Below are 27,226 nucleotides of genomic sequence, written 5' to 3'. Positions count from 1 at the left end.
TTAAACATAAAATACTTCTCACCCTTTACCCTGATAAACTCCACAACCCATCTCTAAAATTAACTAAACAATTTTAATGTTTAATTTATAATTAATTAATTACTAATAATGAACAACTAATTATTAAATAATTGAAAATAAATCACTCCCCACCCTTTACCCCAATATTCAATTTTCAAATAATTAATTAATATTAATTAACAACAAATTAATGAATAATTAAAAATAAATTACTTCCCACAATTAACACTATTAAATCTCAATGAAATAAATATTATTAAATAAAAAAATATAATTAATTTATTATATTTAAATGACTTCTCACCCTATTCCCCTATAAACCCAAAATGCGCTACAGGACTACAAAACGTGAAATTCTATTAAAATAAAATTGATAGGTACTAAAAATGTAATGCATATATTAAAAAACTTAAACAATACTTAGACAAAAATACATCACATACATTTAAAATATATACTAAAATACATATCACTAATTAAAAAATCGATATTTTAAACAACTATATTTTTGCAAACAATATTATTGACTTCTATATGTTTAAAAACAATATTTCTTACCTTCAAGTCGATATTCCAAGATTAGAACTGGATCCAGGTCCTAGACACTGACGACCTTTGCTTACGGTTCATATACCCGGCCCTTATCAGGGAGCCTGAGACAGGACGCATCGCCACGACCTATCTCATAACTACGCTTACCCACCATTCCACAAAATATGCCTGCATCCGGCACTGCTCCCCTTTTTTGAGAATCTGCCCTGATGAAGTTTAATCTGAATGAAAAAATTAGGGCTTTTTGCAGCACACCATTAGTCCCTATTCAGTCTTCATTATAATCATCACTTTTCAGGGTATACGTAACCCTCTAATGGATAATTGAAACAACTCAATGACACTAATCAGAGAATAAAAATCCAGATAGGTCAATCTTCTTGCTGTTAAGCAGTCCTTTATTTTTATATAGAAAATGTAAAAAACTCCCAGCACATCGTTTGCCGACACGTGTTTTGTCTTTTTCTAAGACTTTTTCAAGGCTGGGATTTCAAACAATAATACAATAAATATACCATGCACAATACATACATTAACATGAGACAACATGTACACATTATACAATTCACTAACATGTAAAAAGTATTTTTTTTACATTTACAAACATGTAGTTAAAATATCTATTCACTTATATTAAACACAAGAATAAACCACAGGAAAATGATACAACCAAAGTACACGTATTGCTATTATAAATTAGACCAAATCACTGAAGTACATGCGGTATAAACATTAAACATATACCTCCTATGCGGTTACAGAAAAGAGCAACAGACCAAAATCACCAGGAACCAGAGTTAAATAGTAAATCATCAGACATGCACACGTAGAGTGTACCAACAAGATCATCAAAAGAGCTAATGTATTAAGCCGGAATCGCCAGTTTTCCGATGTGTGTTCTCAAACCAGTTCTAGGGAATACAGAAATAGATGGTATATTATTAAAACGTTGACTGTACTGTACGGAATGAACATACGACGGCCATGACTGCATCCTCATGGCCTAGGAAACACAAAGTTAAGTAGTGCATTGGAATGGCAGTAATCATAGCGGAGTAGCCCGATCTAACGTGCAGTGGTTTCTAAAGCTCTCCCATTTCTGCATCCACTGACCCCTCCACTGATATGGTTAAGCCATTTTTTATCAAGACCCAATGGCTCTCTAGCTAACTACAGCCAACTGTCTACCACCCCTGATGCGGTGAATCACACATATGTAGATAGCTGATGAGGGGCGCTTGTACAGACAGTATATTCACCCCAATAAAACAAGTGGAATTTGCGGCAGGATCCTGGTATTCGTATAGGGAGTATCAGTATTTCAGCAAGTTTCAAAGCTGGACATGGTCAATCAGTTTGCCTGAAATGTCATAATAAATAAGTGACGCATACTACTAAACCGTGTTTAGGTTCATTAGGAATATATACTTAATTAATCTACCCTAGTGCACTCACCACTGGACTTCTTTAATCTCCTGCAGAGTGTATGCAGGTCCCTGTATCAGCACCGTTACAACGTCCTTATCGATCCTTAGCAGTCCCTAGGCCTGAGACCTCCTTGTTGGGCCTGCTCCTCTGGCTAAAGTCGTAGACACAAGCTCATGGGCCGTTGAGCAGAAGGCCTGCGCTAAGCACGGGCGCGCGCACAGGGGCAGCTTCCGGGCAAAGAAAGTAAATACTTATTAAGTAAATGTTCCACCTTTTGCCGCCCTAGCCATTTTGCCGCCCTAGGCGGCCGCCTAGTGTTGCCTAATGGTAGAAACGGCCCTGCCTATACTTGCTTAAAAATGGTGTCCCCGCTCCTATACGAGTTGAGATCTAAAACAACAGACCTTGTAAATATAAGAAAACACCCCCTTGACCTCCTCATGTCGAATTCCAACGGTTACCACGTGCCACACACTCACCTCACAGTGTAACACATCATTCTTCCTTAGCAATATGTGCCGCCCTCGTATTGCTAAATATCGTACTCAGTTACTCTGTATCCAGCAACCGTTCACGTCCGAAGTGGTCCAACCATAGTACGTTGAGACCTAAGAATGGCAAGCAATGATTCAGCGAAATGCGATAATAAAAACAACCCCTCACGAACACCACCGCCCCCTCCTTTCCTCGTGATCGTAATAACTCACCTAACCAGTTCCATAGGCGGCAGAAAAACCAGGCATCCCCTTAATATCAAGGAAGTAGACAAGTTATCCATACTCCGTTTTTATGTGCGTCTCCATTCTCTCCATGTTAGGTCACATGACCCGGTAGCCGGGAGAGCCAGCAACTTAAAGGATGGAAGGAGGGGATCTTTGGTAAAATACATGTAAACGGCAGCCATCTTGACCTAACTGAATAGTTTTTCCGCAATACGGTGAGCACATTGGAGGCACCCATTTCTAAATACAAGGGGGCCGTTGTAGTAGTAAAGTTAACCAGACTCGCATAAATTCCTTGAGGCAGATTTATGACGGACTTGCACCACGTTTACGCCACCATTGCGTGACGCAACAGCGCAGAAACGTGGCGCATTCCTGCGACCTATTTACAACGTGACGCATCTAGGCAGATGCGTCACGTTGTAAAGCCCTGCGCCACATGAAACCTGCGTCAGGTTTCATGTGGCCGTTCTGTCGCAGGGTGGGCGTTCCCTCGTAGGAAAGCCCCGTAAAACTGACGCAGTGAAATCTACAAGATTTCACTGAATCAGTTTTACGAGGCTGCTGTGTCAAATCCTTACGCCTGCTTGAAGCAGGCATAAGGAGTGACGCACTACGTTATGTATGGGTGGCCTCTGTACATTGCAGGAGTTGCGTCGCACTTGCGACGCTACTCCAGCAATGCGCCGCCCGTACACCACAAGAGGCGTCACGCATCTGCCCTTCCTTGCACCATGGTGCGCCGCATTGTAAATGCGGAGCATCTGTGGTGCCGCAAGGAGGGAATTCCGTGATGCATCAGTTCTGGCGCATCCCTGCTGATTTGCAGAGATGCGCCAGAACTCATAAATCTGCCCACTTATCCTTACATAATAAAATTAATTACTGCCAATATTTAACACATTGTCTTTAACGGGGTAACATGGCGCCACTATCATTGTCTACGTCGCGTAAGTCCATCTGGAAATTCAACATCAAATTTATTGCTGATAAAATTTTCCTGGAAAGTAATCCTAATAAGCTCAGTGTATCTATCACAGTCATTTTCAACCAATAGAGTATCAAACAACGACCTCTTGCTGGACCCTAAGACGTCAATAAAGAATATCCAAGGGACCCTCTCACCAAACCCATGTAGGTGCACAATTTTCTAATCCCATCTAATGCGTTAGGTTTTCAGAGGAGACAGAATTAGTTTAGAAAAAAGAAGAAAGAAAACAGGGGTGCATGACCTTGTACAATTTTAAAAGTATGGTACCCTATCTACATTGAACGAAACGCATTGGCTGGTGCCTACATTTCTGATGTCATTGAAAGAAAGGAATTCTTCACATAAAGGAATTGGTCAGTGTTTTGTTATCAGGAAAGGCAGCCTGGTGGTGCACCGCTCCAGCATTATCAAGCAGCATGAGCATTGAGTACAGTTCATATCTGATTGTTATCAGTGGTCCCAAAGTAACAGAGGATGCTTAGAATAGTGGCATTCTTCCAAATAATGTCTGTCAACCGAGCTGCCCCACTATGATCGAGAGGATGTGACATAACCACCAGAGAGCTGTGGTGTAATAGCCAGAGCTTCTGACTTTGGAACTGGGGTTCCAGGTTCGAATTTTGGCGTTGGCTCGTCATCCAGTGATTCTGGGTAAACCACTTAATCTCCCTGTGCCTATGAACAGCGCCTAGATACTCTCACAGGTTGTTAGTTGCGCTCTACAAATCCAAGTATTTATTTAGCTGAGTCTAAAATAGAGTTTATTCAGTGTGCAAAAGTACTTCCAGATGCCTGATTTCAGTGGATAGTGGGTGAGAATCTGTACTCATGCAGATGATTTTATTCTTCAATGATTTGACTTGTTAGACTAATTCTAAATATAGCCCAGGTGAAGAAGGAATCTTTTTGTCTGGCCTGGGGCTTCAGGGGCTGGTTCTATAAAGAGGGTAGACATCTTTTTTCATCCACCTTATCCAGAGCATAGATAGGGTCAGCAAGTGAAACGCATACCTGATGAAGGTACTATCTGGGTGCACATACCTCAGTGTACTATTCAACATTTGATATCCTTACAAAATGGGGCTTCACAACGTATATTTTTTTTAAACGTGTTCACCTATGTTTATTCTAATCGTCCTTTGTCTTTGTTATTTTGCAACATGTACTGTCCTTCATTGCATATTTTAATTTTCTAATCGCTTCATTGTGACCTTTCAGTAAGTTTATTTCTCCCTCTCCTGACGAGAACCCTTATGTTTTATGTACTATCACCAGTGTCATGGCGTCTGTTAACCTAAAACATAGGGGCCGATTACATTGGCGGGAGGTCCGCCACCGCTGGGCCAGCGGTGAGGACCGCAGGCCCAGGGGTGGCGGACTTCCCGCCATCACCCTGAATATTCCCACTGCCAAATTAGGATGGCGGTGAGATTGGGAAAGGTACCGCGACTGACGGAAAGACCGCCCGCCGTGGTCCCGCAAGGCAGTCCTTTTCTGCCCGCCTTTCGGGATAACGTACTATGGGGCAATGGCCGCGGAGCCATGCAGGCACCGCCGTGTGCATTTGCATGCCTGTCTTTTTGGGCGGATATTCTGTCGCAAAAAGACAGGCAGAGAATGCCTTTGGGGGCCTGTTGCCTTCCCCCGGGGAGGTGGGGGGTGGGGTACTGCACTTGGGGAGTCCCTATGGTACCCACCTACATATGCATGCACAAGGTGGCAGGCACCGCACGGTGTCTGTCACGTTGTACATACATATGCACAACATGTATTTTTACATTGTGGCGGGTGCTGCAGCCCGCCGCAATGTAAAAATACAGGATGCGCTCGCCAGTGTGGTGGGCATCTCAATTCGTATGGCAGGACCGCCGCACCTATGGCGGGCGGTCCCATTTGCATCTGCGATGGTGGGCGCCCGCAATCCTAATCGGCCCCAAAATTACTTTGCTTGTGTTTGCAGTTCTAACCAAAAACTAAACAAACACCTTCCTAGCACTCCTAAAGAGGAAGTCATCTAACAGAGTGAGCATTTTAATAAAAAATAAAATAGCTAAAGGTCTTAGTACAAAATTTGGCAAACTCAATGAGTGTAGACTTTTCATAAGACCAACTAATTTGAGTACTATTTACTGTAGCAGCGTCATTCTGTCACCGACTCACTGAAATGTTTCCTTAATTCCTCTTCAGTTCAGAACCCGTTCACTGCTGATTCCCTCTCAGTTTGGAGGTCGGAGCTGTACTGAATCTCTGGTGAATTCTCGGCCTTGCTTCCCATCCAAACTTTGTAAAATAGAGGAGGTGGACTGTAAGAATAAATTTCAGTGTGACACTGGTGAGTATACCTTTTACTTTCAGAGGCATGACACATGCTTCATAAATTGCATGTTCACAGCCACATGTATTGGATGTATTGTCCTCATAATGCAACATTTCCGTACTAAAGAAACTGGTGAGAATAAATGTCTAGTTTGTTCAACATGCTCTAAGAACAGGGATTAACACAAGCATCCATCGTGTGCATAGTTTTTTTCCCTGTGGGTTCTCGTGCTTTTGCACTTCCGGAAGTGCTGCAGATACCCATCTGAATATGCCAGCGCACACCAAGGTCTGACAAATCAGAGAGAAGGAGTTCCCTGGTTTTCAAAGGCCACGGGGCCTCATGGTGCTGGAAGTAGTATGCATGGCCTGCTGCAGCACCCACAGAAATCCCTCAATACTTTATGAGGCAGAATTAGCCACATAGTGCCTCTCTGTCGCGGCCTCAAAAACGTGCTTTTCTTCTGGTTGTGCTAGTGGTATACTGCCAACTATCAGGCAATCGTTTTTGAAACCCTGCTGGCAATTAGCTGAACAGGGCAGGACATTTTGTACTTCGAGCCTAGTGACCCTATCACTATTGTGAAATGAAAAGGGTCTAGAACAACAAATATTTTTTCCCACATTAAAATGAAAATTTGTTAATTTACAAACTAACTTTTGCAAGTATTTCCAAACATTCAAGACGTCTGCTAAACATAGATTCATAAGCCTGATGTTTTATGGGAACAAACATTTTAGTAGGGTGAAACCCAACCAAGACGTATTATCTGTACTTTATCTAACTTATTAACGTTCCATGTTAAGTATGCCATATCTAAGTTTTAAATCTACCGCAAATCCAAAATGTATTTCATTTCTGCTGTGGCAGGCATAGGCAGTACATTCCTGGCATTTCCGTTCACCTTCCAGCAAACACAGAGGTTCTCACTGCGACACAATATTGCAGAGACCGGTATCCGCAAACATTACTATTTGCACCAAGTATAAACCTATTGGTAAAAACAATATGTGATGCATTTTTAGGTCTCGCGCCTGCGTTGCAGTGCGCAGCACTGTTGTGCAGCGCAAGACCTCTTGAAAGGGCTTTAGACAGCTAACCACAGGCTCGTGCATGTGGTTTAGCTTTCGCCTGCTGTTATTGGCTTTTGCGTGCTTTTTTTTATAAATACAACACGCGATTGGGCAAGGTGAGCGCATGTCCCACCTTTTCTCCTCCCATTCCCACTGGTGGCCAGCACGTTCGCCTGGCTGCCGCGCTCCCTCCCCCTGCTCCTCTGTGGTGTGGGCGCACCACAAGCTGTCTACTTGCTCCTTCAGATCTTGACGCGTTCTCTCTGCCTGATATGTCTCATTATCATTCCGATCAGCTTCCTTCTTTGTTTCAGGTACGAGGCCCTAACCTCCTCCCCACCCTCTCCCCTTCTGGGAGTTTGGCTCGTGCTTCCTCTGGTGTCTGTAAAAATCTAGGGTTATGTGTTCATGAATATTATTTCCATCTCCGTGGACCTCGCACACCCTCCTGTAGAAACAAAGGGGCGCTTCCACACATTTTTTGCAAGGGTTGTCGCTCCTCCCGGCTGCCATCCTGCTGTTGGTGAGAGGGAGTTTTCTTGACAGGGTGGGGGTGGCAGCGCGTGAGGGAGGGGCCTGGATTCCCTTCAGGGATGCCACACATGCTGATTTCATTGCCACATTTAAGCTGGAGATGTGCATTAGCTTTGAGTGCTTTTTACCTATGCTGCCATCAGCTGTCAGACACTTAACCAGCCTTTGTTTTTGTCACCTCATAAATGTGGGTGTGCGGGCTCTGTGCAGAAGGGTGTGTGTGTTTCTGAGAGTCATCGAGTGTGTGGCGGCTCTGTTCGAGCATGTGTCTGAGTGGGTGTTTCTGTGCGAGGGTTGTATGTGCCCGATGAAGTATGCGTGAATGTTTTAGAGTCTCGTGGAAGCCTGCGTTTTGATTGTCGCTGCTTCGTGGTTGTGTGTATGCGTCATTTAGTATGTGTGTTTGTCAGTGAGTGACTCTCTATCAGCTTGTAAGCCCCTGTGTATATATGTGTCAGTGTATCAGTAATTTCAATAAATTGTGTGTCTGTGTGTTGTGATTCCTCTAAGGACAAGAATGACTGTGAGAAAGGCCACGTTTACTCTATTGCTTAGTGTATTCGCGTCTGTGGGTTGTACTGTCTGTTGCTTGTAAGAGTGTGGTCGAGAATGGTGTGTACAAACATTCTGTAAAGACACACCTACGAGTCAAACATAATTAATGGAAAATTCGGAATGCAAATGAAGCATATGGATGATGTGTCAGGGAAGTGTGTGTATAAGGACACAAGCATGCACTTTATCAAGATAGTGGCCCCTACCCCACCCACCACGACCTCACCCTACAGGCCCATGCATCCTGCACCACTGATGTGTATTTTTATATTGAGTTAAAACAGAGGATTTGTTGAGCCAGGCAGAGCTGTAATCTCATTTTTACAAGCAAGTGGCAAGCAACTATATCTGCAGTTTTGAGATGGGAGTAATATTATACAGAGCACAGAAGTCTGCCCCCGTCCCACAATCTGCTTGTGGGCAAGAGTGAGCCTCTGCCTGTGTCAAATGCACAAATAATACCATTTACACAGTGCGGTGTGACTGAGGTGCACTGACAGCTGTGCGTGGGTTTTAGCGCCTCAATAATACGAAGCATTACACGCACGACTGATGGGGCTTAGCTGTGTGGGTCCGATCACTTAAGTAATGCGGAGCGGTGCAGACTAGAGTGAGGTGCATTAACAGAGCTGTTTTAGGGTCTTGTCACTTAAATAAGGGCTGCTACAGGTCATGATTAATTAAGGAGCATTGGCAAAGCAACGTGTGGATCCGAGTACTGGAATGGCAAAGGCATTGCAGGTCAGGATTGGGTGCCTTAGCAGAGCTGTGTGTGGGTCCCCGTACTGGAGCAGCAGCGGCGCTTGGGCTGAACTGAGATGCACTAACAGAACAGTTTGGGCAACATTTCCTGAATAGCAAAGGGTGGTGTAGGCAGAAAGAGGCACAAAGAACAGCAGCGTGCGTGTCCTACCGCTTTGTCAATACAGGGGGCCATAAGTCAGGACTGAGGTTCACTGGCAGAGCTGTATGTGAGCCCCAGTGCTGGAACATCAGGGAGCTCAGGGCCCGGATTCTAGGGTGTTGTCAGAACCCCGGGCTCGCACAGTACAGGAGTGAGTGCTGTGCTGGCCAGCACGATAGCTGCAGCGGCGGAGCCGCATGTGAGTGCCTGTACTGGAACAGCATCCACTGCCACAGGGAAGATTGAGATGCATCAGAAGAGCTGTATGCAGGATCCACTGCCGCAGTAGCAGAGGGCGCTGCTGATCAGGGATACAGTGCTTTGGCAGGGCAGTGTGTGGGTGTCAGTACTGGACAAGCGGGTGCTGGACAACATCACAGTCCCGCGACACTACCCAATATTTCTGAAAATCCATAAAACTGTCTTCCCACCACCCTCCAACACGAAAGCAGCTTTTTCTTTAAAGAGAGGTCATGCCTGTCGCGGCTTCTGCCCTCCAACAGAAATGCTGTGAGTGCAAACCTTAAGGCACGGTCGGATTTAGTCTAAAGCATAATTCATATTGCGTCTCTTTAAGCAATTGCTTTTTCCTTGTATGCGTTCTCCATTGTATTTTTGACATTTTTTTTTATTGTATTTGCTTGTGTGTGTGGCTGAGCTCCTGTTCTGCTATTATGTTGAGCACCGTGGAAGTGGAATCTTTAAAGCAGACACAACACTGATCTTGATGAAGTAATTTACATTTATCAAAAACCCCTCTCATCGCCAAAACCTGCAGATTCAGAACAGTAACACAAATATATATATCAATCTTCAGCTACTAAATAAACTATAAGGTTTGCTCATTTATGTCACAATGGATTCAACAGCCTTAATTAGTATGATACAGCGAGAATAAACCTACGATCTCAGACACGGAACCAGCTGTACATCAGATTGTCGAAGCCATATTCTCTTCCCCTTAACTACATGGACCCTCGTGTACATCTCCCGCCTCTAGCCTGAAAAAAGTACAACATTCCTCTAGCTGCCCAGTCCTTGCCTTAAATTGTAATAAATTATGAGCAATGTCCAGCGAAAAAAGCTACCTCGCTATCCTGCGTTACTGGATGGACCACAAGCAGCCGTATGCGCCTGGTACCACGGGTAATGCCAAACGTAAAATACGCAAGGCAGCCGCTTGCTATGTGGCTCGTTTTAGGTAGGCACGGGAGGAGGAGATTAAGATGTGCTCTCCCTTGTGTGCTTCCTCCCACTTTCCTCTGTGACACAGCCCTCCTCCCCCACGTATGGAGGAAACCAGCTCACCCTCCACTTATAGAGAACGCAGCCAATCACTGTGCATGTGACCTGCTGAGATGCAGAGTTTGCTACACTGCTGTCAAAATGTCAGCTTGGACGCGCACTGGTTAAATATTGAAGTCGACGAAAGTATTGGGGTGCTTTACATGAGTACCAATTACATTAGGCACATTCATTTTTGGTAGGCACCGGAGAAGGAGATTAAGATGTGCTCCCCCTTGTGTGCTTTTTCCCCACTTCCCTCCGTGATGTGCCCACCCTTGTTTTCTTCCTCCCCACCTTCCCTCAGTGATATGCTCACCCTTGATTGCTTCCTCACCACTTCTCTCCTTGACGTGCTCACCCTGTGTGCTTCCTCCCCACTTCCCTCAGTGATGTGCTCACCCATGTGTACTACTTCCACTTCCCTCAGTGATCTGCTCACCCATGTGTACTCCTCCCACTTCTCTCCATGATGTGCTCAACCATTTGTGCTTCCTCCCCACCTTCCCTCAGTGATATGCTCACCCTTGATTGCTTCCTCACCACTTCTCTCCCTGACGTGCTCACCCTGTGTGCTTCCTCCCCACTTCCCTCAGTGATGTGCTCACCCATGTGTACTACTCCCACTTCCCTCAGTGATCTGCTCACCCATGTGTACTCCTCCCACTTCTCTCCATGATGTGCTCAACCATTTGTGCTTCCTCCCCACTTCCCTCCGTGATGTGCTCACCCATGTGTGCTTCCTCCGCACTTCACTACGTAAAGTGCTTACCTTTGTGTGCTTTCTCCCCACTTCCCTCCATGATGTGCTCACCCTGTGTGCTTCCTCCCCACTTCCCTCCGTGATGTGCTCACCCTTGTTTGCTTCCTCCTCACTGTCCCTCCTCGCCCTTCATCCTGCACTTCCAAGTCCATTCCCCCTCTCTAGCATCTCCTCTCCTGTACCATGGCACAGTTTTACACCTCACATCCTCTCCCCTCCCTTCCCATTAGCTTCATTTCCCACAAAAATGGATTTGCTTCAAGTAAATAAAAGGCATTGTCATTTACAATGCCAATTCCTCAAACTCTAGCAAGTGTGTAGTACCGTGAGTTTTTGGGTCTGGTTCGGTGGTTCCGAACCCGTAGAATAAAGGTCGTCGGAAATAGATGATTTTGGTGTCAGCAGACCGCAAATGACGAGTGTAGTGTGTCTGAGCGTTTTCGCATGAATCGATCGATTAGAACACTCCGTATTCAAGGATTTAGTTTGAACCTTCGGGTTCCATTTTGTGTACGGCAGCCATTTTGTATGGTTGCCCTCACATAGGCCCGATTACTGTGGCCGAATGAGGCCTTGAGACACGTATGCCTTAGCTGACTTCTGAATGACCTGGCCGAACTGACTCGATGCCCGAGGCTGACCTCGTTGAGCCAGTTCCTTGTTAAGCAGCTGGTCAGATACAGATCAAAGAGTAGGACGTGCCCGAGTTTATGGTACACTGCACCCACCTTTCTATCTCACTTCTAATCTGTTTCTGTTCCTTCCTTTACGACATAATCACTGATTTGGGTTGAGGGTTTTATGATGGGTTTGTCCGGCCTGATCTGATAAGAAACCTGGAATGTGCTTGGTCATTTCTGGTGGGCTGGACAATGGAATGAGATTGCTGTCATACGTTACTTTTAAATTGTCGCACTGCCATTGGTCCATTTGTATGAACTCGATGCTAATGTGAAATGTTGCCTGAGGCTTGATTTTTGGCATAAAAGACCATGCTCCGCTCATTGAATTTGTGCAGTGTCTAGCGAACCACCCTGTGTGCTTCGTAGACCTCTGTTCCTGGTTGCAGCCAATAAACTTTGGTCTTTGACGTCATCAAGAAGTATCCTGTGTCTCTGTTTGCCAAAACAGAGGAACTCGAAGGCATCGGGCGTTCTCCCTGACGCCGTTGGGTTCTAAAACCCGGTCCTTCAAGTGACGCTCCTCCCTTCATTTTGTTTACAAATCTTCTAGGATTTGAACACAAGGAACTGGAAGGAGCTGAGAGATTTAACATTTATTGTCATGCGCGTTTAGCAGAAGTGGCTTCCACACAAGAATATCTAAAATTGTATATAAAGATATAATTTTTTAAAGACAAACAACACCAAGAAAGGTCACGCTTTCCTCTAGGGTTAACTGTTGCTGGTTAAAATATCAGCTTTTGACCAAATATTGGCCAACAAAGTATTGTGTGGCTTCAGTAATGTCACCTTGTTTTTTTTCATATTTTTGCTACATATTATCTTGGTGTATCACATTTTCTGGCCCCTATGTTGAGGAACTGTGCATTCTATGCAGAAGGTGCGTTACACCCCCCCGCACAACTGCATCATTAATTGGCCCTCAGTTGCAGAGAGTCTGCTCCTAGTCTTTCAGTCCTATGTTTAGTTTTCCATAATTCTTTGTCCTAAGTAGGGTGTCATAAATGTAGAACTTACAAAACTCTATCCACAGTTTTAATGAAATTATAATCCCTATTTGAATGCTTGATGCTGGTAATGTAAAGAAATACTTCTATAAATCATTCATACACTATTTAACTTGGCATAGCAGTACAAAGAATAGATGACTACAAGTTCCTTTTTGTATGATGAACAAAAGCATAATATGGAGCACAACCGCCAGTGCGTATACTCCTACAACCAGCATTACATCAACTGACAGATATACTTTTTTCACAACTCTCATGAGAGATAAAACAGCTCAGTAAGTTGGTAAGTGGCCAGCGGGGTTCAGTTCACTTTAGTGGCACAGGAGACTGCACCGTCCTGTACACTCACACTGATATTGGCAGGTGCAATGTCTCATTAGTGTGCAGTGAGGACAATGCAATGATTGTGCTGATCAATGTTGCCAATACACTCCAAGTATTATGCCCTGCAGTAGCTTTTCCCATGTTTGGCAGCTTTAGCAGTAGGGTTGTAAAATCAGTTCATGTCAAAAAGATGGCATGTTTATAGTTCTATACTCTCATCTTACTAAACAGTGCACTCTGTGAAGAAATACACAAATGTAACCAGCAGGGTTGAAACATGCAACAAGAATGATTAGTATAAGGAAAGAACTGAAAATATGGTGCCATGCTGACATGGACCGATATGGCTATCCTATGTAGTGACCTCAAGATGGCATGGACAAACCAAATCTACTTGGTTGGAACTAGAGGTAGGCGATAAAGTATGGTCTTCTAGCATAGTTTGTGGAGTTTTGGCCACTCCAGTTTAGGTTTGTACGGTGCAGTTCTGAACAAACTTTGCCAACCGTGGCTTGGCAGATTTTGTTTTCGTGCGTGGTTCACCAACGGTAAGTTGGAGAGCCTCAACGAACACGGCCATCCCTTAGCACGATTTTCAGGTACTAGGAGGGCACCCGGTGAGACTTTCTCAATGCGGGCGGTTGCAATTAGAAAGCTGCCACTCAAGTAGAAAACACACTCTGGCGCACTGCGTGGTGCCATTCGTGCAGATTTTGCAGCACATAACTACCTACCAGCACTAAAAATCAGCACGAGTACCGCAAAGTGCCAATATCCGCCCATTCGTGGAACTCAGCGGAATCTCACAATGTTTTCATGTAACTCAACGGAATTCTGGGGAGTGAAGCTCGGCGAGTTCCGAGAAACCCTATTTGGAACCTGCCTTTGACAGAGTGACTGTTTGCCTTGGCTTCGGCCTTATCTTCACTAGGAAAAATACATCAATGGCATCATGTTGAGGTGTCCTGTCCATTGGCAAAAAACTGATCCTTCAAGTGTCACCGATCACTTGACCCTACCTTCACTGTGTGTGGCAAACATCTGTTTGCTCAAATTATTCAACAATTCTATGTCTCTTTTAAAGATTTTAATATGTTGCAAATTCATTAAGGAAAAACATATTGGAATTTTTACACATTGTTATTTTGTGAAGCTTTCAATCCTTATCTACAACATTGATGAAATGTTTAACAAAAATAAAAAAATGCCAATACAAATAGTCGCTAATCAATCATTCATCTTGAAATAATATAGATGATGTTGCGAGTACCAATGCATTTCGGGATTCTAGATCCCTTCTTCAGGGGAACTGAAAAAGATTGTAAAAGAAAACTGTGTCAACAGTTACCATTATCAAGCACATTAAATGGTGAAAACTGTCACAGTCATAGTATAAATCTGAGGCATTCGATAGTTACAAGAGGACCTCACGCGACTCTGGCAACTTCCGTGAGATGTACACGCATTGGTTCTTGTGCTGGGCTCGCAGTTGTGGCTTATTTGAATGGCAATAAACACAAGAATACGGTAAGGAGGCACACACTATATTGTCACGCTCTCACAGCCGTTATACCCAATGTATGGCGCCAGGCGCTGCTCACCACAAATTAAAAAATGCGCAGAGTCACAATTTGTTGGATGTGTATATAGCTAATATACACCACACCTATGCCAAACAATAAGTCCTTGAGAAAACTCGCCATTGTGTTGACACGCATGAAATATATCAGGATGTTAGTTACTTCAAAGTTCACGATGCGGCTGGCATTGGAGTGAGCACAACTGTTGTAACCAAGCGTGAATCAGGTAATTCAAACTCTGCCTAGAGGAACGGCAACAGCCTGTGACAGCATGGCAGGCTCCTAATAGACTGCATCAGTCTCACGGCTCTTACTGAAGTGTCGCGGCTCGGGCATGCATTCAAATGCCAATGAGTGTAACGGCACGCTTCAAATAATAATGAAAGAGTCACTGAAATACCGCAGTTTTTGGTGTATGAAGGAACGGTTTTGCTGCAAATAAGATCAGTACACACAAGTAAACTCCACACTTGTGTCTCACAAACTCCCTTGGCAAAGTACGCAGAGCAATGTTCCAAACATTGGCCCTCCGATATCATGGCAAACTCAGGCTGCAACAGTCATCCAGGGTCATAAATAACGTTGACCCTCAAAGTTGTCTCTGCCTATTAAAATACATTGCTAGAGTTTGCTGAAGGCAGAGATCTTTGCCAGTCTTTAACATTCACTTGTTAGTTAGCGTTGTATTCCTTCTTTTTAAAGAATAGATTCACAATCACAAGGAATGTGAAGCGCCCTGGACAGGCTGTCCAGATGTTAAGGGACACTGGTGGGACTCGGAAAGGTGTTCTTTTCCTTGTTTTTTTTTTAAGTCGCTTTGCTTTCAGTAGATCTTTGAACATATAAAGTTCTGTAAAATTGTAAATTTCCTCACCGTCTGTAGTCTTGTGGCCAAAATACGCAGGGATTCTTCTAGATTGTCACAAAAATTTTGTACAGTAAATTCCAAGGATGACCAGAGGTAGCCAGGAAGTATATTTCAAGTAGAAGGTTTATTAGTTGTAGTTCAGTAGAAGTATGTTACAGGTCTTATGGAGGTCCCACCAGGAGCAGCATGGTTGCTGCTAAGCCCACTCTCTTCATCTGTCATTCCCTCCACACAAGCAAGCACACTAACATTCCACTCTCTCTGTCATCAGGCATTCTAACATTCCACACAGACATTACATTCATTCTGGCTGAGCAGCTAAGGAGGACATGCACTTGTAGGAATCAAGGTATAACAAAAGAGTTGATGAAAGTTCTCCGATGCTCTATGCTTGGATTCCAAGTGACGATTTAGAAAGGCTTCTGAGACTGTTGAATTGATTCTTCTTTTTGGTATGGGACTCTGACCTGAGGCATCAGACAAGATATTGGACTTCTTTTTACTAGATTCTCCCATGCCAGTGCCTAATTAGATTTGATATGCAGATAGAAGTGTTCTTACCTTGTCTTGTTGGCTAGTCTCTTCCCCACTGCATGCAGTTTTTTCAGCTTTAATTTAGTTGTTGGCATTTGACATTTGTTTTTGATTGTAACTGATGTAATTATCCAGAGCGATGGTGCGGAAGCTGGTCAGTAGCATGAGTAGTAACTTTCAACATTTCTTTTGTAGGCACCTATATCTTATGTGTTTATATCCAGGCCCCATAATTTATTGTGACTTGTCTTCCCTACTTCACTTCCATACTCATTTGTTGTGTTGCATGATACAATGGCCATGGAAGCAAGCAAGCATGAAGATAACATTTATCATTCTAAAAGAGAAAGAAATAGACTCAGAGAGAGATAGCAAAATAGAAAGCAAAAGAGCGATAGAGATAGTTAGAGATTGAGAGTGATAAAGAAATGAATATCCTGGTAGTTTAATCATTCCCTACACTTTCCTTTGATGGAACTATCAATTATTTTCTGAATGCTCCAAATCGTCAATGCATACTAACCAGGAATCAAATGAGATCATTGGATTAATTCCACCTGGACTAATCACGTGCAAGTTGGAGTCGAAAAACTATTCACCTGCAGATGGAAGGATCATAGCACATCGTATACAAATGATGAACCACTGTGGCTCTCCAAGTTTGTCAATGAAATAGACTAGAACCGTAAGTATTGCCTGTAGTTAAGGGCTCGGCTTACTCAGAAATTGGCAGTCCCGTGATTTTTTCTTTGTTGCATGATGAAGTCATTTGAAGGAGCACGAGATCTCTCTGATTGATACTACGCTACCACACAATATTTAGCTATGTAGTTTGAAAATGGCACTACGATGCACAACATGACCTTTCCCTCACACTTTACTGCTAAATACGTTTGCCACATTTGGTGCACTGTAGTACAATTTGGTAGCATATGGATTTCTCACAACTCTTACCTCATTAAAGAGGGAATGTTGACCACTACTGTAGTACTGCTGTACAGACTAAAAAATACAGTTGAATTCACACTCAAAGTCACACTCTGTAATGGACCCCAAACCAGAACAACCTAACCCTGTGTTAGTAAAATGATGAGTTAGATGTTTGCATCTGCTGTACACAATTGTGTGTTACCTATGGAACACAGGTTAAAATCTTAGCTCTGTCGGTAAAGAAATGAGCTGAAGAAAACTGTGGATATTAAGGCTAGTGGTGTTGTACCTGCCTTTATTTTATTTAAATTTTATTTTATTCTAATTCTGGTTTTGCAAAGTTTTAGCGTGAGTGCTTTTGTGTGGTATACTTCATGTGGATGTTAAGCTGTAGTCTGAGCACTCAGCTCCTGTCTTTTAAAAAATTTTATATCTCATTTTAGTCTGCCCAGTTTTTACCTTTGCTGTGTCCTCGCTCGCTCTCCTGTCCACCACGGGCTCCCTCCCGACTCAGTGGAGAGAGCAAGCAAGCCAATTGTTACCCTCCTCCAACTTCCGTTTTTCCAACTTCTGGCTTGATGGGCTAGTTCTTCTCAGCTATTAACTATCGTCCCATTTCACTTCTTCTGCTCATGAAAAAACTACTTGAAGGACATATTAATGGCAAGCTCATGGTGTACTTAGAACCCCAAGGTTGTCTTGACTCTTCGCAGTCTAGTTTTAGACCAATTTATTCCACCAAATCTATTCTCATAGGTGTTACAGATTTTATTAGACTATCCATGGACATTAACAAGACAGTATTGTTAGTGCTGCTGGACTTGTCCGCAGCTTTCAATACAGTATCACCATAAGCTACTTTAAAGACTCTATGAAATTGGAATCCAAGGGCCTGCACTTCAATGGCTCTCAAGCTTTTTGGAGTAGTTGACACAGTTAATTTGGGTCCCTTTCGCTCTTGAGTCAGACCTCTCACGAAGGCGATGCCATAAGGCTCATGCCTCAGCTCCACACTATTCAATGTGTATGAGGCCACTCTTGCTGAAATTATTGGAGAGCATGGATTTACTCCCTTCTCATATGTTGACGACACCCAGCTTCTCTTTACAGTGGATAACACATCTTCTGAAACCAAAAATCTTTTTGCTGAAGGCATAAGAGCAATTTCTGGCTGGCTGATGAAAACCTGTCTCCAGCTTAAAGTTTAAATGTTCGGTGATTCACGAATACTGTGGTCCCCTGACAGGTGGCCATCAGAGTTAGGCCCTGCCCCCATCCCTACAATGACTGCAAAAAACTTGGGAGTCCTTCTAGACCACATTTTATCTATGAGAAATCAAGCAGCATCTACTTCAGGCACCTGTTTCTAGACACTGACACTTCTAAGGAGTGTGTTCCATCTACTCCCTTTATCAGTACATAAGACCCTGATTCAAGCTATAATAATTAGTCATCTTGACTACTGTAATACCCTTCTAGCATCGGAAAATGAAGCTGTGCTGAACAGGTTACAAGTGGTTCAGAACAAGGCAGCACAGCTGGCCCTTAATATGACCCTCAGAACAACTTCTCCCATGTTATTAAGACGTCTCCACTGGCTTCCCATTCGTAAAAGTACTACTTTTAAAATCTTGTGATTGGTCCATAAAGCACTTAAAGACAAAGGCCCTACTTATTTGGCGGAAAAACTCACTTGCTACCTACCGAGCAGATCATTGCGCTCTGGGAAGAAGGCTCTTCTTATGGTCCCTCTGGTTAACAAACTCCGCTCTGGTGGCAGAACTTTCTCCTACCTTTACTCCACTATATTGGAACTCACTCTCTATCCACTCACATAAGTGTTCTAATTTCCTAAAGTTCAGGAAACGCTTGAAAACAGAATCCTTCAACAACTGATCCCTTTTCCTAGTTGTCATAGTCACAGCTCACAGTCACAGCTCTTAGATACCCTTTTAGGGGTGAGTCCTGTGCTCTACAAGTTTTTTCATTCATTCATTCCTTCATTCATTCATTCATTCATTCAAGGTAAATGGAGAAGTCCAATCCAACTCAGCTGATCATGGTAATACACCAGCTAATCTTAAAGCCAAAATTTAAAATGCAGACAGGATTGTCTTATCATCTTTCCTTGGCTGATAATAGGAGTACCGTTAAGTTGGACAATCCTAACTCCTGTATTGCTAACCACGAGGTACGGCCACAGCAAGCTCCATCCATAATGTACGGAGTGAAGGAAACCTAGTGCAAAGTACATTCAAAAAATTACCCTGAAGTAAAATGAAGAGAAAAGTTTGAGGGAAATCATTATAACTAAGCCTTTTAACATACAAATCTAGGAATGCTAGCATAGGTTGAAATTCACTACAACCACCCTTGAGAAAAATAATTTTCTTAACTCTATGACCTAACTACTCACCCCCAAAAACATTGCCACATGTCCACATCCTCATAAATAGGAGCACATTCCTTAAAGTTATTTTCAGTACCAGTGCATCCATAACACCTCACCACTCACCTGGATTCGAGTTCCTATTCTTTGTCACCATGAAAGACACCCCTGTTGTAATCTTTCTCTAAAGGATCAATTCCACACATAAGACTGGCTCACAAAATGGTTTATTCCAGATAATGGAAACACCACCAACTCGTCCTGACTCTGGTGAGAACTGTCTCGGAGAAAGATTTTAATTCATGTCATAAGGGGAAATATAACTTGCTTTAATTTTCTACTCCATAGAAAAATTACTATATCCAGTGATCACTACAGCACATCCGCCCACCCTTATTCCCATAATAAAATAATAGAATTAATACAACATAAAAGCAGCACAGAAATACATGGGGATATATACTGTGATTAGACACACCAGATATAGGAAAACACAAGAGTGGGGTGCATGCATGTTGTACAAGGGTAAAAGAATGACTTAGGTCCTGTCACACCCGAAATCTCAATGTGCGGGAAACTTTCAATAATGTCTTTTGAAACACTTTCACCCTGTAGCTGAACTCAATGTTTGTGAATGTCTCCATCTTTTACTTTGTCTATCTCCTTCTCTGCACAACTGTGTGTGTGTGTGTAGGTATATATATATATATATAGTCAACTTTGAATCAGCAAGCTTTCCTTTTAAAGAGTCAAAAGGTGACACTGCATTCAGGGGACGTTCTATGCACTCATTGCATCTCCTGTACTGCCCTCTTGACAAGCAAATAACTCAGCATAGCCACCTGGAAGCACATCTTCAATATTCGAAGCATGCGTTCAAATAAACTATTTGAAAAAGTTTCAGTGGAGTTCACAGGTGTGTCACGCACATATCCTTCTTGAAATTGCACATTTCAACTACAACACACTGCACACTTTTATCTGTAATTATTTTTCCTGGAATCTCTTTCCTGTAAAACTCTTCCTCTAGAATATCAAATACCACCTTTGTGCTAATCCTTCCTACATACTTCGTGCACCACCACTTTGATGTGTGGTCATCTTGCCTTGTACCTCTCAAAGGTAGTTCTTTTTGTTTTTTTAAGATATTTTTATTGGTATTTACATACTATATATTGCAAAACACACAATAACGAATAACTTATATCTTGTTTCATGGTTGTTCGTATAGAGCCGCACTGGTTGTTTTATAAGTCTTTTGCTTGTCAGCCCCACGTGGTCTAGCTCACATATAACATAGAACACTTAGTTTGTTGCGATGGGGCACATATCTGGTTGGTACCTAAAACATAGAAGGTAGTGGTGGTTGTTTGGTTTTATCAATCTGTTGCCTGTACACCCCATGTGGTTTAGCTCACATCTAACATAAAACACTTAGTTTGTTGCGATAGGACGCGTGTCTAGTTGGTACATAACACATAGAAGATAATGGTGATTATTTGGTTACAGAGCGAGGGATACATTGACCTGAGTTGGTTTATTAGGCCGGCAAATGTTGTCTATGGGGGTTTGTAGGTGTTTAGGAATTTGTCCAGCTTCGACCACAGCCCTCTGTTAGGGTATCTCCAAGGTGTGTGTCTGAGTGCTTTGCTATCGGTTCTTCTGAGGAAGGTCACCCAGTTCAGCCACCCTTTGAAAGTGGCTTTGGAGGCGTCCTTCCATTTGGTTAGTACTATTCTGACTGCTGTGGTGAGGAGGAAGTCCAGCAGGTTTCTGTCCTCTTTTGTAGCGATGTCTGGTGTAATGTGTGCTGTGATTGTTGTGGCAAATGTTTGTTTTAAGCTGCATTCTGGGGTTTTGTCTATGAAGTCGAGCACCTTCTTCCAGAAGTTTTTGACCTTAGTGCAGTGATAGATCAGGTGCGCTAGGTCCCCCCTTTCTATGCCACAGTTCCAGCAGGAGTCGCTGTCTCTTAGACCTATCGAAGCGAGGCAGGCCCACCACTGTCCAGTCTGAGTTTGCTCAAAGGACTTGCTACTCCTTCAAAGGGAGACAAAGGAGCTTTCCACGCTGCTTTGATCTGTCAATGCTGGCACACTGGTAGTACTCATGGACATTACAACAGCCTCATCCTCAAACTCTCATCTCGCAAAAGGTGAGTGTTCATGCCTACTACCATCATTGCCGAAACGGCTGTAGCGGGCATCGGGCATTTTCCTGGGAGGCTGGAAGGATGAGGGCCGGTTTTGAAGCTGTGGGGTCTGGTTTTTCAGCAGTGCTGCAATATCGTCTCCCAGTAACAAAAGCAGCAAACAACCGTTTCCATCCTCCCGGGGAAGGCACTGCTTCTCCAGGGGCCAGGCAGCCATCCCTGATAACGCCCCTTTCTCCTTCCCCCAGGACTGGTCCAAGAAAATTGCCAGGTATGCCCTCGGTTCCAAGTCCAGCCCTGTCTACCATCACTTTACCCTCTTGGCCCCCTACGCATTTCCGAGTGCCAGAACCTATTGCACCCTTACCTTGCAATCATAAAAACAGCTTGAAATGAGCATGAATGAGCATGAAATGATTCTAAACACAAAGGGGCAGATTTATGAGGCCCTTGCGCCACGTTTACGCCGCTGTTGCGTCACGCAAGGCGGCGTAAACGTGGCGCATCCCTACGAACGATTTACAACGTGACGCATCTAGGCAGATGCGTCACGTTGTAAAGCCCTGCGCCGCTTGTGGGCGTTCCGGCGTAGGGTGGGCGTTCCGGGGCAGGTGCGCCTCGCAAAAGTGGCTGAGTGAAATCTATGAGATTTCACTCAGTCACTTTTAAGCCAATGCTGCGTCAAAAGCCTGCGCCTGCTTGAAGCAGGCGTAGGTCTTGACACAGCATTGTTAAAATGGGGCACCCCCGAGCCTTGCTGGAGCTGCGTCGTGCTTGCGACGCAACTCCAGCAATGCGCCACATTTCCGGCACAGATGCGTCACGCATCTGTGCCGTTTTTGCACCATGGTGCGCCGCATTATAAATGTGGCGCACCATGGCTGGCGGAGCTGTGGCGCACTGTGGCGCATGTTAACTGGCGCATCCCTGTGGATGCGCCAGTTAACATAAATCTGCCCCAAAAACTTTAGTTTTCAAATATGCAGGAAATAGAAACAGACACCACACATCTACTCCAGTTAGAAAACAAACTAGTCACAAATTGGACTCCACCATCTCCTCTGGTTGCTGCTGAATATTTACCAAAACATTTACTTCAACAGCACAGTTATGATCCTAGCAAAGAACAGTAACCTGCTAGCCTGTAAAGATGTCTACAAAGGCTGTAAGAACAAGAAAAAGTAACCAACATTGGCAAAGCCAATAGCTCTAGCCTGTGTGAGAGCTATCTGCTTGCCAAAGTGTTTTAGCCATGTTGTACACCAGCATGGATGCTGTTCAGTATGGCTAAAGGTTACTGGAGTAAAATAGTGTCATGGACTGGAGTGTTGTGTCGTGGAGTGTCGTGTCGTGTCGTGGAGTAGAGTGTTGTGGATTAGAGTATAGTTGAGTAGAGTATAATGGAGAAGAGTTTGTAGAGTGGAGTGTCGTAGAGTGGAGTGTCATGCAGTGGAATGCCCTAAAATGGCAAAGAGTACAGAGAGTCGTAGAGGGGAACAGAGTGTCATAGAGTGAAGCAGTTTAGAGTTGAGTGGAGTAGAGTGTCATAGACTGGAATGGAGTACAGTGTCATATAGCGGAGTTGCATAAAGTGTATTATTGTAAGGGTGGAGTGGTGTATACGTTATTTTGGTCAGCCAAGCTAAGCACAATGGTCTACTGCTTCCCTGTCCAACAATCCATGGAACATCTCCCACAAGTGAATACAAGTAGAAGTTCAGGGATTCCCTTCAGCACTGCCATCAGCATTGATACCCAAGTTAACACTGGGACAAACAAATGTTCTCAATCCTCCGTACTGACCAGAGAAAAAAGCTAAAAAGAGCTTACACTCTGGCTAGCCATGTTACTGTAACATCATCTACTTTGGGTCAATCAAAAAACGTATTGAGCATATTACGTAGACTTCATAACAAAGCAGTCAGGATGTTCCTCAGCCGAAGAAAGTGGGACTGCATTTAACCTAATAATAAAACCCTCCAATGGCCCTAATGGATGCTGAGATTAAAGTCAAGGTCTTGTGCACCGTATGGAGAGTTTACTGGGGCATTGGTTTGACATACCTACTGTTAGAAATGGGGGCCTCTAGTTGGCAGAGGTAGGTACCTTTGTCCAAATAGGGTCCCTTGCTTCTAGTCTGGGTAAGGGGAATACACACCTAAAATAACCCCTGCTCACTGCATTGGTAGCTTGGCACGAGCAGACAGGCTTATCTCAGAGGCAGTGTGTAAAGCATTTGTGAACACATACAGTAATACAGTGAAAACCCTACAAATGGACACCACACCAGTTTAGAAAAATAAGTAATCTTTATCTAAACCAAAACAAGACCAATCAACAAAAATCCACAATACAGTATTAAAAACTAAGGCTTTCAAATGGTAGAAATAGTTCAATTCAATACAAGTTGTGGATGCAACACTTTTCTCACAAACTACCTTGGATGTGTCACGCAAAACAAACATAAGGGCTGCAGGGAAGATGTTGCATCGATTCCTTACACTCAGGAGAGGTGATGCGTCTGTTCCTTACTGCAGTACAGGGGAGGTGATACGTCGATTCCTTACCGCGTGGGGAGTTGATGTGTCTGTTTCTCACTGTGGCCCCCAACGATGCAACAGTCTTGGAGCCTAGATGCGAGGCGTTGATTTGGTATGATGTTGTTTTGTGCAGCTGCACAGCATGCTTGCATCGGGATCAGTGCGGGGATCTCGGACTTCAGAGATCGTTGCACATGAAATGTTGTGCTGCGATTTTCAAGCCGTGGTTGGGGCTGCGACGGTTTCTTCGGTGATGCTTTGGAAATAGGTACAAATGCATCACTCTTCTTTGATGTTGCATTGATTTTCCAGCTCCAAGCTACAAACAGTCTCCAGAGGTCCTAAACAACAGCAGGCACCTCTTTGCAGGTTGGAGTTCCCAGCAAGGAAAATCAGAGGAGCTGGTGGTGAAGACTTTGTATCCCTGAGACTTCAGAACAGGAGGCAAGCTCAGTTTCAAGCCCTTGGCGATCTTCCTCAAGATGACAAAGCAAACTTCAAAGTCCTTTTCTCCTTTCCATGGCAGCAAGCAGCCACTGCATGCCAACCCCATACAGCAAACAGCACAGCATCAGTATTCCTCCTCAGCTTATCCAGCTCTTCTCCTTGGGAAAGGTTCCTCTTGATTTCCCAGAAGTGATCTAAAAGTCTGGGGTCTGGGCCCCTCTTTTTGTACCCCAAAATGATTTGTTCCATGAAGGCAGAGTGTGTCAGTATCCAACCAAAACCAATTCTGTGGGGCACTTTGCAAGTGCACAACAACCTCCATTGTCAGTGTGAGCCCTGGCTCCAGACACACCCCGGGGGGCTCAGCCGTCATTGTGGAAGGCAGCCACAGCCCTATTCAGTTGAATGTGCTATTCCTTCCACCACTCCAAATGCAGCCAGGCCTATTCAGCCCAGCCCTGACTCATCAGACTTCTGGAGCCGCTGTCCATCTCCAGTCCATGCCATCCAAAAGTCAGACATGCTATATACAAACTAGCAGAGGTACACTGGATGGTTAGGCAAGTAAAAACCTACTTTCTAAAAGTGGTATTTTCAAAGACAGAATGTAAAAATCAAACCTCACTAAAAGATGCACTTTAACATTCTGAGTTCAGGCATACTAAACCTTCCTTTTCCATCTTGTTCCTAGGGTCAGGTATGTTTATAAGACGTTATGAACAAACTCCTAATTCTATCCTATAAGAAAAGATAGCCTTGTAATAGTGAAATACAAAATTGGCAGTATTTCACTATCATGCCATGTCACACACATCAGGGCATGTCCCACCTTTCACATACAATGCACCCTTTCCACAGGGGTACCTTGGGCCTACCTTAGGGGTGACTAATTTGTAGAAAAGTAAAAAAGGGAAGGTTTAGGGACTGGCAAGTGTGTGCACTTACCAAGTTGGCTTGGCAGTACCAAACTGCACACAGGCTCTGCAATGGCAGGCCCGAGTTACATTTTTTCAGGCTGCTTCTGTGGGTGGCACAATCAGTGCTGCAGCCCACTAGCAGCATTTGATTTACAGGCCCTGGACACACACTGTACATGGTAACAGGGTCTGACTAGTAGATCAAATATTCCAATCATGGAATCACTAATCCATAGCCACAATATACTAGAAGAGCGAAGGTTTTTTAGTCAGGAGGGTGCACTGCCTGTTCATACGCATAAATTTACAAAAAACAAACAAAATTTCTTAGGTGCTATACGGCGAGTGGACAAACCCAAACCACTCCTATGAGTAGAGACACTACTCCTGATAAGTAAAAGGTTTGCCGTAGCACTCTGTGAAGTAAAAACGTTTTGTGCAATGACAATATACAAGCATGTTCCAGAACACCAAATGACAGAAGTTAACAAGTTCCACAAGATGATTAAATCTTGGATTCTTTAATGAAGATTACAGCCAGCCGACACGTGTTTCATCGCCTTCGCGATTCCTCAGGGCTGAAACAAACAAATAGGTAGCATATAGCATATTTTTACAACAAAATAAATCACTATACCAGACCATGCTGTCTGGGTATTGTATATATACAGTAGATGCTTCCTCCAGCAGTGAGCATACAGTGATTATTCAGGCTCGTTTTTTGTAGTGCAACCACAATACATCCGTGTCGAATGAAGTGTCTATAATCGATATTACATAAAGACGTGAATGTACGTGATAGTGGTTGTGAGGGGTTTGTGTGGGCGGAGATAGTGCCTCACTATATGTGTTCACTGATCCCAATGACACATAGTGACAGAAACCTGAAGCGCAGTGAGAGTGTCTTAACCGTGTGCGGCTCTTGCATCCTTCATGCCAACCTGTGATAAAGTGCACAATTGTGTCATTGAGACGACATACCTAGACGGCCGTGTCAACATCCGAAGGTCTGTATCAATGTTGAAAAATACAAAAACGGAGAGATCTCATCACTAACTATACTTAAGTGATTTACGGGCAAGATATCGCCATAGTGAGACTCGTATAGAGTTATAAGCTCGTGGACTCACCGCTTGGCTGGTGATAATTCCGACCCAGCCGGGCCTTCCCTAGTAGCACTGGTGTAAGTGCGTCCAGAAGCGGTGAAAGTCCTTAAATCTGTGACATAATAAAGGTAAAATATGTCACTATATATATGTGCAATGTCGCCCTTGTCCTTTGTTACTTTTAAGCTGAAGCTGTCTACGCCAGAAATGTCACTGACATTCTTAACTCGACTCCTGTTGTTGTACAGGCATATGCTGGAATTCCCTGTCTAATAATTTTGCTATCATTTGTTCATTGTAATTTGCTACAATTCTGTATCATCAGTAGAGTATTGTATGTTACTCCATACACGGTGATTCACTTACACTTACAATTATTCAACAGCGTATAAGTTTTGGGGCGGGCTCGGAAATCACTCGGTGTCTTACATCAAACTATCGAAATCTCTATGGTCAGAGAGTGTGCTGTTAACAGAAAAAATTGTTGGTATAAGTAAATACAATGTTTCGTAACCCTTCTGGTCATAATATCTGTCAGCGCTATCTTACCAATATCAATTCTGTTGATGGAAACCTGGTGCGGTTCCTAAATATCAAATCTG

At 43.7% G+C, this 27,226-nt stretch overlaps 1 protein-coding gene across 2 annotated transcripts in view; it reads left to right on the top strand.

The window, feature by feature from the left end:
- Positions 1 to 27,226, top strand: part of LOC147726460 (complement component C6-like) — a 1,142,533-nt gene that overhangs the window by 178,660 nt on the left and 936,647 nt on the right. For both annotated transcript variants that reach the window (XM_086960582.1, XM_086960583.1), the window contains exon 4: positions 5,902 to 6,046. In XM_086960582.1, coding sequence (XP_086816708.1) covers positions 5,902 to 6,046 — 145 coding nt within the window. The remainder of the gene's footprint in view (positions 1 to 5,901; positions 6,047 to 27,226) is intronic.

Source organism: Lissotriton vulgaris, chromosome 3_1 (assembly GCF_964263255.1).
Source record: "Lissotriton vulgaris chromosome 3_1, aLisVul1.2, whole genome shotgun sequence".
In the NCBI taxonomy this organism is placed as follows: Eukaryota; Metazoa; Chordata; class Amphibia; order Caudata; family Salamandridae; genus Lissotriton; species Lissotriton vulgaris.
This window is presented reverse-complemented; position numbering and strand designations above follow the sequence as displayed.